A 13,863-nucleotide genomic window follows, 5' to 3' on the forward strand; every position below is an offset into this window, starting at 1 on the left:
AATTTATCTCCGGAAGGATTTGTATCTACAATTTCTCACACCGGAGCGCAATTCCCTCCGCATATGCAACTATTCTACTACATGGAGGCAGTTCGTTCGCGACTTCTGTCGATGGTCTGTGAGAATGGTAAATGAGCGCCCATCAATGAATGGATATCGGGAACAAATCAATGGGGACATTACTAGTGGGGTTTCTTGGGTAGTTAATAATATGAAGGATAATTTCCTTCGCTTGGTATTGACAATTGCTCACGTTTTTTCTTCCTCCTTGTCTGTCACCACACCTCGGTAATCTACTGTAGTATGATACCCATACCAGTTGGTGCAGACTCGGGCATGAATTGCTGACCAACAATTTTGGGTAAATTTACTTGGGGCAGTGTGTACTGACATAAAATACAATGGGACAATTTGGATACCCTATTTACTATTCTGTCCCTGGTATAGCTAGATTAGTGTTGTCAAAGAGAGTAAAAACCCTGAATTCTAAGTGGAAACCTAGAAGTTTGCGAACTTCGGGGCAGACTCCCGATCAAATATCCAAGAATAGGGTAGGGTGTATGGAATCAGACTTTCATTTTGATTACTGTACGGTACCCGCGACTTGGCAGCTCAATTTAACCTTGTGGCTCGACAGCATTTTGTGGCTCACCACCTTGCAACTCAACATCAGCTTACAGCCTCAACGTCATGTCACTTGCTGTGAAAAAAGGACGCTGGCACAAGCGATTTTGCAACCAAAAATGGCAAATTTTGCACACTTATTCCAAACCCAATACTGGGATTGGAAATAGGATAACTTCATAGAGTAATCAGAAAATTTGTAGGCTACTTGACTTCTCTTATAACCCCAAATGAACCTAAATTCTCTCAAGAGTATGGTAGTAAGTTGACAAAACTTGCACCAAAACCGCGTCAAGACTATGGTGTTAGTGGAAAAGCAAGTGTTTTCGCAGTAGTAAAGAGTCCGACAGCATATGATAAGAAGGTGCTAATTGAATGAACATCCGTATATCGGAAGTATATCCCCGCTCTTGGCAGTGATTCTGTGGATAGTTTGTGTTCTTGTAAATTTCTCTAGCATAATATCTGGAGATGAAATCTGCAATTTTTGCTAAAATTATATTCACCAAGTCACTTTTTCGATTGCACTTGTACTGTACAGTATCATGTTGAGCTATAGTCTAAAGTAATGTTGAGCGGCAAAGTGACATTGAGCTACAAGCTGATACTAAGCCACTAAGCTACGGTAAGTTGTGCTGTCAAGCTATACAAATAAACTGCTACCACAGCTTAGAAAGACGGTTACTCCGTTAGAACAAGCATTCCAGCCAACTCTGGAAAAAACTATTTCTCAATTTTCTGTTTGTTTTTTTCGCACTTTTTTTTTACCACCGTCTTTTACTTGACTAAGCTTATGCTGAGCTTTCTGTTGAAGTGCCCCCAGTTACTAGCTAGTGTGTTTTCTTGGCTGCAGCGACTATCAACGATCTCGACACAAGTAACTTATTCCCGAAAACAAGGTTGAAATTGTCCTCTTGTCGGATATACAGGTATTTGTGGAGTTTCGTGCAGGTGTTCTGTGTTGATCTAGCCTACTTATTCAGTAACTTACAGTGCTTTGCATATCGGCGACCGGCAGATTGATTTGGTCTTATATCATATATCTCTAAATTATAGTATCTTGACTTGCCCTGTGTTTGCCGTGGTAAATATTGCCATATCGTGCCATATATCATAGCAATCTACACCTCCCGTTGCCCGGAGTCGCATTGTGGCTAAGACGGTGCGAACCCTGGCCAGAAGACTATGTTGACATTCCTTTCTGGGTTAGGGGGTCTCTAGAGATTTACTCAGTGGGTTCCTCCCCCTTCTGGAACCTAGAACGTTCAAGTGCGCAATGTCACCCTCAGAACTATTCGAAAGAAAGAAAAAATTGTTTCCAATTGCGTGGTGTACGTACCAGTGACTGCGGAAATGTTTTCAAACCTAGAAACCGGAATAGGCAGCAACCGAGCAAACACCGTTTACCCTTTCCGTAGTAGCTAATCAAGTATTACAAACTATCAAGCAAAGAGGAAGGGTAATACTGTAGTACCTATACCAGTTAGGACGGTCAACTGTCAGCATTATCTGTGCTGTCCCAAAATATATGAATTTTGGTCAGTGTCAGCTGACTCTGTTCCAACGTTTTGGCCCCGTCAGCTGGTGCGGAATGTTACCCGGACCTGTATTGTACTGTACGGTTATATGAAAAACTGGCTTTTATATAACCGTGCCAAGGTTCCTGCCAGTTGTGAAACTGCGAGCAGTTGCAAATTTTGCAGCACGTCTACGACATGCCTAACAGCTCAATGTCAGATTCGGCTCAATATCAGATTTTTCCAACTTTTCTATTTTAAAATACATTTTCTCAACCACACCAGCCTCTGACCCTGTGAGACGAGTTGATCTGTTTTACTGATCACTTTAGTTCTTGGAAAATAGATTTCCTTTTTTTTTTTACGGTCCCTAATAGCCTCTTTTTTCATTCATTCTAGTTCACACACTGTGTAATGTGTTTACAATGTGCTAATCATGTTTCAGGGTAAGGTACAATAGTTGACAAGTGGCCTGCTCTACCAGAGAGGAGATGAGAGCTGCAAACTAAAGAAGCCTTTGAAGGTGCACTGGGAAAACTAAAGAGTAACCGTTCAACCAAGTATATTGAAATACTGTCTGTCGAAGTCTGCCTTTTCCATCGTGGAATCAGGCAGTCTTTTAAATACACAAATCTGTTCATGTCTAGCATGAATGAAACCAATCAAAGGTACCAAGAAATACACTTTGGCAAAAACAACTTAAGTATCAAAATGATACTTAAAACAAAACATAAAACAAAAATCCTTAACCGAGTACCCATACCGGTTACATGTTCTCTTTCATCGTCCAATATGTCTCTCTTTCCTCCGTTACCTGTATTTGGGTCAAGTCAGTCTTTCCATTATTATTCCCTATTTTCTTCATGAGAATATTTCTCTGGTTTGAATATTCAAATTCGATCTTTACATCTTTGCCCAGCCATTCAAGTTGAGTCAACATTGTCCAAATCGCTGCTGTAAACCTTGTTGTTGAAAATATAGTTGTCTATCTAGGGTTTTATCTACAGAATGTCATCCTGAGTATCCCGCAACTGGCTCATCATGTAAGACAGCTCTAATAATGCTTTCGCTTAAATGTACCGTACGGCTGCGGGCAGAAGAGGGGCTCGGTAGGTTGCGAAGAGTAGCCACAAAACCTTGGCACGAGTGGAGCCTCCAACATATGCTTGCTCGCGATTCTGGTTGATTCCTGCTGGGCTACCGGGAGTGGAAACTTTGGACTTAGGAAGGGCTCGGCAATCGGCAAATAAAATTGTATATCAAGTATTATACCATCATGCTATTTATTGCAATTTTCAGCTCTTGTGTCCTTTATTGGCTGCTCTACCTACCCCTTATTTAAATCTTGTTAGCGCATATATGAAAAGAGATGGCATCCGCCCGAATTAAATCATGAATCCGTTACAAGCACTATGGGAGAGTCGAAGGGACGGAGCTGAGGCTACGAATAGTGGGAGCTTTATGAAGCCTGTCTTGCTTTTGTTGGTCTAAGAGTGCGCTAAGGAAAGGGGGACTTGCGTGGAAAAGAGTGGTTATGGTGGTTGTCGATGGAAAGATGGAGGGTGCTTTTGTTGCAATTCATATACTCGAGTGTACGATATTCGTAGGGATTGAAATCAGAAGGTGGCTAAGCGAGAAATGGGAAAGAGGCTTCTGATTTAGATCCGGCCGCTTGGGTATACTCCTGTCGGTACCATTTAGTTGAGTTGAGTGATTGAGCAGAGAGAGTGAGAGGGTGGGATGAGAATGAGCGAACTTCCCCACGAAGTCTTGCGCTGGTGGTTGGAGCCGCATTGTTGCCTTACTAATCGTCGTTGTTTCCTCGTTTAAATTTCTATCAATACCGGGATTATTATGGAAGTGATTTTCACTTTGCATATCAGTATGCCTCTCTCCCTCCATGCGACCACCAAGGACTAAACAAAAGTAGGGTAACACAACCGCCGAACAGAAATGCTCGTGACCCGATACATGTTAACTCGCAACCGCGCAATACAGTTGCAGCTCATCGGTTATCACTGTGATTATGGAACCCCGAGTATGCTGCTTCCTTGGGTCTTAATGCTCATGATGTGGGCACATCTTCTGCGATTGGCTGGAGGACAGGAGCGGACATAGGGTGAATACGGCACTCAAACCCACCACCTAGCGACTTCTTCGGCACTCCATCCACCTAATTCTTGCAAAAGAACCTAATTTCATTGAGAGAGCTTATGGAGGCTCTGAAGAGCTTGTTAATGCGCACTTAAGATACTTTTGACGCTGTATTCCGAGTGTGGGCCTCCGTCAGTGGTAGCAGCTCTACTGGTAGAGAAAGGAGCGTTGATATGCCAAGTACCCTTAATGGCCTACGAACATACACATTCACGGACACTGGCTAGGCGATAAGTTCGGCCGCGGATATCCCCTCCTCAAGACCTAGCCTCGCTACATCGCCCTCAGTGTGTATTAGAGGAGGGGCATCAACACCGTGTATCCGGACCCGCGGGAAGAAGAAGCACTGGGTTGTTAACCCCCGCCCTACCAAGGAATCATTGCATGCACATCCGGCGCCTAATAGATCTAGCACGTTATCCACGAAGACCTCCTCCTCCTCCTCTGCGGATCAAGAAGTGGAGACCTGTCAGCTCCGCGAACGGCGAGTTTCCCTTCACCTCCTTGACCCCACATCACTCCGAGCACACCAACCACCACCCCCGCTACCCCGACCACCTCCCATTCTCTCAGGAAGAAAGGGTAATCTTCGAATAACTACTATCCACAGTTTCATTCTTCGCGGCGGAGACCATCACCTACCCCCCATTCTCCCCTCCAGGAGCGGCCGGCCACACCTACGCGCTAGATCGGAATCCTCTGCGGGAATCCTTGAGCCGTCGTTCATGAAGAAACTAGTGCACGAAATACAAAAGTGGGTAGAAGAGGAGAGAAGCAAGAAATGAGCCATGGGTAGGTCTAGCGCGAATATGTGGTACGAAGTGGAGAGGGAATTGGCGGCATAGGTATTGGCGGTTTTGGGCTCCAGCGGCGTATCGTCTATGGCTTGTTTTCTTGGAATCTGCGCTCACGTGTTTGTTTCTTTCTTTGGCCCCTGTTCTTTCCTTTTCTCGGTAGTTAGGGGCTTGTATCGTAGATTGGCGCAGGGGGGCATTGTTTTTTTCACTCCCCACTTACTCTTTTGCATCCGCGTTGCGTTGCATTGGTATCACTGGTCACTCTCATTCACTTATTCATCATCCTATGCCTCCTTTCCTTCCCGTCCCTTCTTCCATATGATACTTTCTCATTTGACTGTCGCACTGGTCTCAGGGTTCTTTTTTCTATCATATTCAGTTTTCACTCTTCTTCCACATCTACTCCATTCCGTTCATTTCTTATATCAGTGTTTGATAGTTTGCTTAATTACATATAGTGCGAAAAGTTGGACTTTTACTATTTCCCTTTCCCGTGATCTCTGTTCTGTGTTTGCCTTTGCGTTGGGATTGCTTGGGCGATGATACAGGTTTGGGTATGGGAGGGGGAACGGGAGTTAGAGTTGTGTGGTATGCTCGGGGTTGTGAATATTTTTATCACGATAATGATATCACTAGTATTGTGATACCTTTGACGACCCAGGAGTTATCTATCGTAGCTTAGTTGGGTCTAAAGACTTATTACTAAAAAACCGTAGACTCCCATAGTCCCTGAGCAGCGAGTGAATAGACTTGGCTAGAGATTCATGGGGAATCACTCGCCTAGCACACGCGATGCGAATAGTGGAAAATGGGCAGATCCGACAGTCCACAAGCACTTTCTGCTAGTGCTCGAAAGCGATAACGCTGCCGAATGCCGTAAATACCGTCGGCAACGAAAATCAAACAAATGCTTCCACACTGGCGTGGGAGCGTTCAAATTAGCTGGGGCACGCCTCTCGCATTTTACCCATTGCTCTATTTTCCCGATGATGGAATGGGTGTCCTGGTCTGGGGGTGTATCCGGAGTTGACAATCACGGGTGCTGTAAATTATTTAGGAAGACTTGTTTATGAGCAGGAAATGAATGCGGGGAGGTGGGGCAGGTACTGTAGTATGTACAGTATGGAACGGAGCGATGAAGTTTCGTTCCGGTAGGTTTATGGATTATAGACCCGGGGTTTGTCTGCCGGGTATTCATACTCGGCGCTCTTTGTTGTCTGTCATCGATAGAAAGGTTGCTGTGAGATGCGGTATCGCTGGGTTGTTGGACTGTGTAAACCCCACTAGTCCCATCCGCTCCCACTGGGTCCTGGGCTGTCTATCCTAGGGAGCTCCACCTTCCTGCGCACATCGGTTGGTTAAAGGGTGGGTGGTGGACCTGCAGCTGTAGTCTTACCCCCTCCCCCACAATACCTATGGTGGTTGTGGTTATTGTTAGGTATTGGGTTCGATCACTCTTCTTACATGTGGGGTTGGATAACAGATCGCAATCATCCCGAGGGTTGTTTTTACAAGTAGCGGATAATACTATGCACCTGGTTCAACGATTCGCCGATACGGGCGTCGGAGGTTAACTTACGAGGGGACCGCGGCGATGGTCCGTGCGGGCAGGTGACTACTACTTGTGTGATGAGGTCGGTTATGATCCATGTGACATTTTCTTTATTTTCTTTCCTACTATGGTTGTAAATGTGGACGGGAAATTTAGTATCAGGGCCACAGCCCGAGACTTCAAATGTAGGTAATTTCTCCCGTAGCAGTTGGCTCATTCTAGAGTTTTCTCGCGGGTGCCCTAATTGGTCCAGCACTTTGCTTGCAAAACTCTTCCCGCTTATTTCTTGCGTTCCACCCGCCTTTCCAGGGATATAATGTTTCTGGTGGGCGATGGGGATCTACTGCGTACAAGCAAGAAATAATGTGAAATATTGGGTGGTGGGCATAGCGCAGTGATCTTAAGAGAGTGTGATACACGGTATCAATGGAGAATAGAATATATTATGATAATAATATTATTGTATTGAGACAAACACAACACAAAAATCCTTCAGCCGAGTCCCACGGATTCCTCCCGCATCATAATCCAAGTATCAAACCACGCAATAGAAAATATCTTGAGGGCATAAAATAGCAAAAAAACCAACATAGCTACAAACTAACTAAGTAAACATCTCAAAGGAACGATGGACCGCCCAACTAATGACCTATTGTTGACGCTTAATGTATTACATGTTAAGAAAGCATTTAAGAATTGGCTAAAGACAGATAGGATATAATACTCACCGGTGGCTGAACTGGTGGTGGAAGGTGAGGAGCGAGCCTCATGGGGATCGGGCGTATCTGGAATGCAAAACTGCGACGGGTTCGATAAGAATCTGCAATAAGGGTGCGCATGGTAAACAGGAGCGACTTACTTGCTATAAGAAGGTTACTAAATATCCTGTGTGGAGGAGGAGCGTTAGTAGTAATTAAGCCATATTACTCACTAGCTGGGTTTCCCAAGTGATTGCGAGGAGTGCTGTGGGTTAGCCAAAGAAGTAGGAACCGAGAGGGGGGATTTCCTAACGAGCTGTCGCAACATGCCGTGTGAGTATCAGTGAAGACTAGTAGAAGAGAGGAGAGAAGCTTGCATACAAACTAATGCAGGAGAGTGAGATTTAGTTAGCGTGATAAAGAGGTGTGATGCAGATACTTGAGATGCTTACTTCCTATGGAGGAAAGCGGACATGAAGTTAATCAGGAATCAGCGGCATAAACGACAACCAGGGTATTAGAGGGTACATACAATCTATGAGAAAGGGAGAGATAGATCAGTAAATTGGAACAACAAGTGATGGAGAGCGGGAAAGTCAGCTTACAACCTGAATGAAGGGAGAGCCTCGTTATCAGCAATTTCCTAATTGAACAACGGTGGCAGATCCCGGTAACTCACGTTCTATGAAAAGCACCGGGCACGGGTCAGCAATCATCTAAGGTTAAAACAGTAGTTGATCCTGTGCACATACCAACTACAACACTCGGGAAGGCAATTTTTAGCAAGTACCACGTCCTATAAGGGTGATTGATCATGTGCACTGACCTCCTACAACACTCAGTGAGCCAATGGTCAGCAATCACCTCATCCCACAACCGTCGTTGATCCCGTGCACTTACCTCCTACAACACTCAGTGAGCCAATGGTCAGCAATCACCTCATCCCACAACCGTCGTTGATCCTGTGCACTTACGAACTATAATACTCATTGAGCCAATGGTCAGCAATCACCTCATCCCACAACCGTCGTTGATCCTGTGCACTTACCAACTATAACACTCATTGAGCCAATGGTCAGCAATCACTTCATCCCACAACCGTCGTTGATCCTGTGCACTTACTCGCTACAACACTCATTGAGCCAATGGTCAGCAATCACCTCATCCCACAGCCGTCGTTGATCCCGTGCACTTACCACCTACAACACTCGGTGAGCCAATGGTCAGCAATCACCTCATCCCACAACCGTCGTTGATCCTGTGCACTTACTCGCTACAATACTCATTGAGCCAATGGTCAGCAATCACCTCATCCCACAACCGTCGTTGATCCTGTGCACTTACGAACTATAACACTCATTGAGCCAATGGTCAGCAATCACCTCATCCCACAACCGTCGTTGATCCTGTGCACTTACCAACTATAACACTCCGTGAGCGAATGGTCAACAATTTCCTCGCTGCGCAACTGTGGTTGATCCTGTGCCCTTACCTCCTACAACGCTCAGCGAGCTAGAGGTCAGCAATTGCCTAGTCCCAGACCCTTGGGTGATCCTGTTTGCTTGCCCTCTATAACACTCAACGAACTCTAAGTCAGCAATTTCCTCATACCTCAAGTACTCTTAATCAGTTACGTACAAGCTGCACCAACCCGCACCCCTGCAATTAGCTTTCGCCTTTTCGTCTGAGCTATCTATCTCCCTGTCCACATACCTCCTGTATCTCCCCATTAATCAGCAAACCTTACTCAACTACCACTAGAATTCAAACCCTGACTTACACTCTACATTCATGGGTCATCCCAGGGTTAGTCATGACGATTGCCCAAGATCCCTATTGCCGTTCACTTACCCTCTGTAGTTTCCCGGGCCCCTGCATCAGAAAGATGACAAGACGGAGTAGACGTGACCCAGAGCTTCTACTTACCTTCTGAAAAGCAAAAATACAGTTGCGGGTTAGCTCAAGCTCCCCGATGATTTCAAACTAACATACCGTCTACAAAATAATGTTAATTCGTTGTTAGTCATGTCTTGGTTACTTCAAACAAAGGTCTCTTTACTTGCAAAATGTTATACTCCTTCTTATCGAGGTATGCTTTGACATTCCTTTCCAGCAGCTTTTTGGTAATATTCTCGTTTATCCGGATAGCGGCTATATTCAATGCGGTGCCATATACCTCCGATCGAGCATTGATATCTCCCCCTTCCTCCAGTAGTCGCTCCACTACCCTCCCTTGCCCCAGCCACGATGCTATCATCAAATGTGTCGAATCTGTGGGGCATACATACCCGTGGCGGGAGTTAACCCAGTAAACCTTAAACCATGTTTGGGATCGTTTAGACCCAGCTTCACAAATCACTCTTGTCAACTCGAATAACTCCACCTGCCGATCCTGCGAATCGCGAAAGTGGTCCGCCCAGTGACTCGCAGCGTACTCGAGAAAAGCATATTTCTCCAGATAATCATCAACCTCGCGCCGATGAAACGGCCAATCCATGCCGTAAGTATTCCCGGACAAAGGGTCGTTTTCAAACTCCGTTAGAGAAAGATAGGAGAAACAAATGTTAGCCATGATGAAATTAGAGTCCTCGAGACACAGTGTGTGCTGCCAGTTCCCCTGGCCAGCTGATGATTCGCGAATCAAGAACTCCCTTGCAGTTTGGTGAACCAGGTAGATCTTCGAATCGATAACTCGCACGAAAAGCCCACACAAATTTTTCACTGTCCTTTCCATTCCACTACCAAGATCGCCGAGGTCCTTAACCGAGCTGTGCTCCGGCCTGATTCTGAATGCGGTGTTCATTTCTCGAAGTGTAAGAGGCCTCGCAGCAGCTACAACTATATTCAGGATTCGTCGGGCGCTCTCGGGGTGCGGGCTTTTATCGAGGATCTTGGTGTACAACTCTGCTAGATCGCGCGGAGCAGCGGAGACAATTGTAGTAAGCACTTCCGGTGAGTCGTCCACACTATTCCTCAAAATCCCGAGAATCAGAGAAACCCATAGGAATGTCCGATCGGCCGAACATTCTAAGAGATTTCGCAAATATTCCAGCCCTCCAGGCCGTCCCCAGTATGACTCTAGGCTCTTAATTCCCTCGTCTATGACACGAGTAACATCAGAAGTAATGGCGTCGAGTTCGTCCTCCCCTTTCAAGCGGATCGTCGTTTCGGGTGAGCTAAGTTCTATCTCGATTCTGTGGTATGGGCGGCTCGTAACGATGAATTTCAAGGGTATATTGGAGGTCAGTGATCCCGGGAGGCTGTTGATGTGGCGGATAAGTGGGATTAGAGTCCTTTCCTCGCACTCGTCTAGGGCGTCCACCACACAGATCACATTGCCGCACCCCCCCTCAGCTACCGCCCTAACCAAAATATTCCACAATGTGTCCACCTCCTCCGTGAACCTCTTTCCTTTATCCTTAAACGCTTGCTCGGCATATCTAGAGAGGGAATTCCTCTGTACAAAGAGCTGGTGCAGCAGGGCGCAAAGAGCAAATGTTGGGCTCCTCTGCTCATCACTGTCGTCCTTGAAAAAGAAATAGCAAACGATGGCATCCGTTTGTGTCTTTAGGTGTGTGATGAGGAACGAAGCGGTGACCGATTTCCCGCAACCTGGGTCTGCCGATAGCCAGAGGAGACCTGATTTCTTCTTCTCCGACCAGTCCTTGTACCTTGGGTGTTCCGTAACCCAAGCGCACGTTCCCTCGGTCGGCTCACGAACCCGCCCTCGGTGCGACTCATAGCTGGACGTGTATAGGAATTGTAAAATTTCTGTATGGTTCTGGGAGGAGTTTGTGCCGCCCCAGAAATTGAAGATGGTGGTGTTGTCGGAGGAGAACTTATTATGAGAACCGGAGTTGCCGCAATTGTCGCCCCTAATATGGATATTGGCCCCGGAACTAGAATCACCGCTGCTGGAATTAATGGTTAAAACGGTAGATGTATATGAGAGACATTCCCCTAGCATACCCTTGCGGTGAAGAATAGTCCTCGCCAGTTCTTGATTGCCAAATTCCCATCTTATCAATTGATACCCGGATTGTGAGAAGCTGCGTTTTGCCGACTAGAGAATTGGTTGACTCCTTTTCGATTTGTAAAGGTAACTTTCGACCAGGTGGAAAAGAATAGAAGAGTCAAAGAGATTGGGGAGCCTGGGGACTACTCCTCTCCTGAGAGCACAAAATGGTCGGCGTGAGGCCAGGCGACTCGGCTGGCCCCTCACCACTCACTGCAGGCGTTCAGGTCGTCTTTACAGCTTCTACTTGTAACTTCTCACCTGATTGGTAGATACCGTGCTCGAGTGTACCGTACCCTGCTGGAGTACCCCATATTATTCACCTCCTCACCCACCGGACTACCCCACCACACCCAGACACCCATGCAAGAGATAATTTTTAAATCTGTACGAAGCTCAATTGAGCGGCGGCTGCTCCCCAGCTGTGAGGGTTCTCTGCAGTCTTTTTTGATTATTGTTGGCACGAGAGCAATTGCATACCGCTTCTCTCCGATCTGAGTGGTGTGATATGCAAGCGAAGTTGTGTTCACAAAGGCTACCTTATTACCCATAGGTATTGCTTGGTGTGACGGGAGACGACTTCTCTCCGGCCAAAGGCGGCGCACCGCCATCGTGAGTTAAGAGGAGTAGCTTCGTCTATGACTCTACCGGTAATTCACTGAACCTTTACCGTTTCGTCGCTCGGAGTACCGTACCTGATAATTACAAGAAACGCCATCCCCAGAGCCTTGCTCTTGGAATTTAAATTTTTTCTTGAAATCAAAATTCCCAGCTCTCCCTAGTTTCCCTACCTATCCTGTTTTCCTTCCCTGAAGCCACTATGAGGGTGACTCGGGGAAGTTTTATTCCCGCAAGGTTGATTGAGTTGCACTGAAAGATTATCCAATATTGCTTTTTACTGCCTCTCTCTCAAAACCCAATTTTGCTATTTCCCTTATTTCTTTATCAGTCACATTTTCCTACCTGAAGGCCCTATCAGTTAACGGTGCAAAGAAGTTTTTCGGGCTCGCCACCCGACACTGAATATTTCAAAAATTAAATTAATGTATTCTCCAATCTCTCCTATTCTATTACTCGAGTACCGTGCGGGTCCCGGTTGCTACCTGGGTTATCCGCGAAGTGTTGTCTACCATCCGGCTGGGAGGGAGTTCCTTCAATGTCTCCCCTCACTAAGGTCGGTACAGGTACGATTCGCCAGATAACTTCACCGAGGAAGAAAAAAACAATCCAGACCAAGGGCCATGGCTTAACGAAAAATTTATAGAGTGATAAGAGAGAGGTGTCACCCCAACTTCCCCGAGAACATAATATGATACTGTAGCTGTAGTTTTGCCTAGAGATTTCCCCGCTTCCTCAGGTGCGATGCCTCATGCCCTTCAGCCATCTACTCTACCGTATGACACCTATCTCAAAACGGCAGTGATTTTCGTCTTGCATACCGCTCTCTTGAACGCAGCAGATAAGGGTTGAGAAAAATGGTGTCATAACATCTGGACACTAAATTACGACACTCGTAAGGTACTCGAAGGCCATAATAGCCCTCTCGACAGAAGTCTTCGTGATCCTAAACATGCTGACAATGAAAGTTGGGGTGGTGGGGTTGGCTCACCCGTTGCTTTCAATGGACAACACCAGGGAGCCAATGGGGTGACGTTTGATCAGTTAATGTACAGTACCATTCACAAACAATATAGATATTATTGACACCACGTACTGTAAGGCTCAAAATCTGGTTTGTGGATTTTTGAAGTCCTCCTAGTTGGTTTAATTTAATTTAGAGAGGGATGTAGTTTCTTTGGTGTTTTGATTGACTGGGTGCTGAAGTAATGGGGTATTTATGTTTGAGGGAGGAAGGGAAAAGTTTTCTTTCTGTATGTAGGGAGGGTTTCTCCACCTGTCTTCTGAACGAAGTAGAAAGCAACCACAACGAACGAACATCGAACTCTACGAAACGCGAATCGAACCGAACAAGTCTTAGTGTGCGAGTGAAGTACAGTACACCGAATGATAAGACTTTCCTTGAGAGTGCAAGGACAGATCGATACGAATTTTGTGAATTGATTTTCTTCCTTACTTTCTTCGTTTCTCTTTCTTTCGAACCTAACAATTTCGACCTTTTCACATTCGCTTTCCCGGACCGAATTCTCTTTTTCTCAGTACGGTGAGAGTAGCGATATCATAAAGAAATGGAAAATGAAGGCTAGAACTTGGCCCAGCCTCCCTCCAGTTCCGAAGCAGTAGCCACCTTATTCGGCATCGATTTCAACACTCTCGGTAGACCATAGAGTGCCCACAGGAAAGTGATCAACTATACTCGAGTACTTCGATGAAGGTGAGAGAAGATGCCGGAGGTATCTCTCTATTTGCTATTTCTCCTTGGGTGGTCTTTGGAAAAAAAAAAAAAAAATTCTTTCTCTTATGTATACCCGAGACCCCTGGATAAGTTACCGTACAATAACCACCGGGATAAAGAAATGGACATCTTATAGGATTCCCACTAAATTAA

The 13,863-nt window shown here is 45.8% G+C and overlaps 1 protein-coding gene; it reads left to right on the forward strand.

Moving 5' to 3' along the window:
• Positions 1-4,679: 4,679 nt before the first annotated feature.
• Positions 4,680-5,569, forward strand: GSTUM_00009537001 (uncharacterized protein; the record flags this gene model as incomplete). XM_002840771.2 has 1 exon in its annotated part: positions 4,680-5,569. One exon carries the CDS (start codon positions 4,680-4,682, stop codon positions 4,890-4,892), a length of 213 nt encoding a protein of 70 aa, XP_002840817.1. The 3' UTR covers positions 4,893-5,569.
• Between the last annotated feature and the right edge of the window lie 8,294 nt (positions 5,570-13,863).

Source organism: Tuber melanosporum (assembly GCF_000151645.1).
Source record: "Tuber melanosporum whole genome shotgun sequence assembly, scaffold_58, strain Mel28".
In the NCBI taxonomy this organism is placed as follows: domain Eukaryota; kingdom Fungi; phylum Ascomycota; class Pezizomycetes; order Pezizales; family Tuberaceae; genus Tuber; species Tuber melanosporum.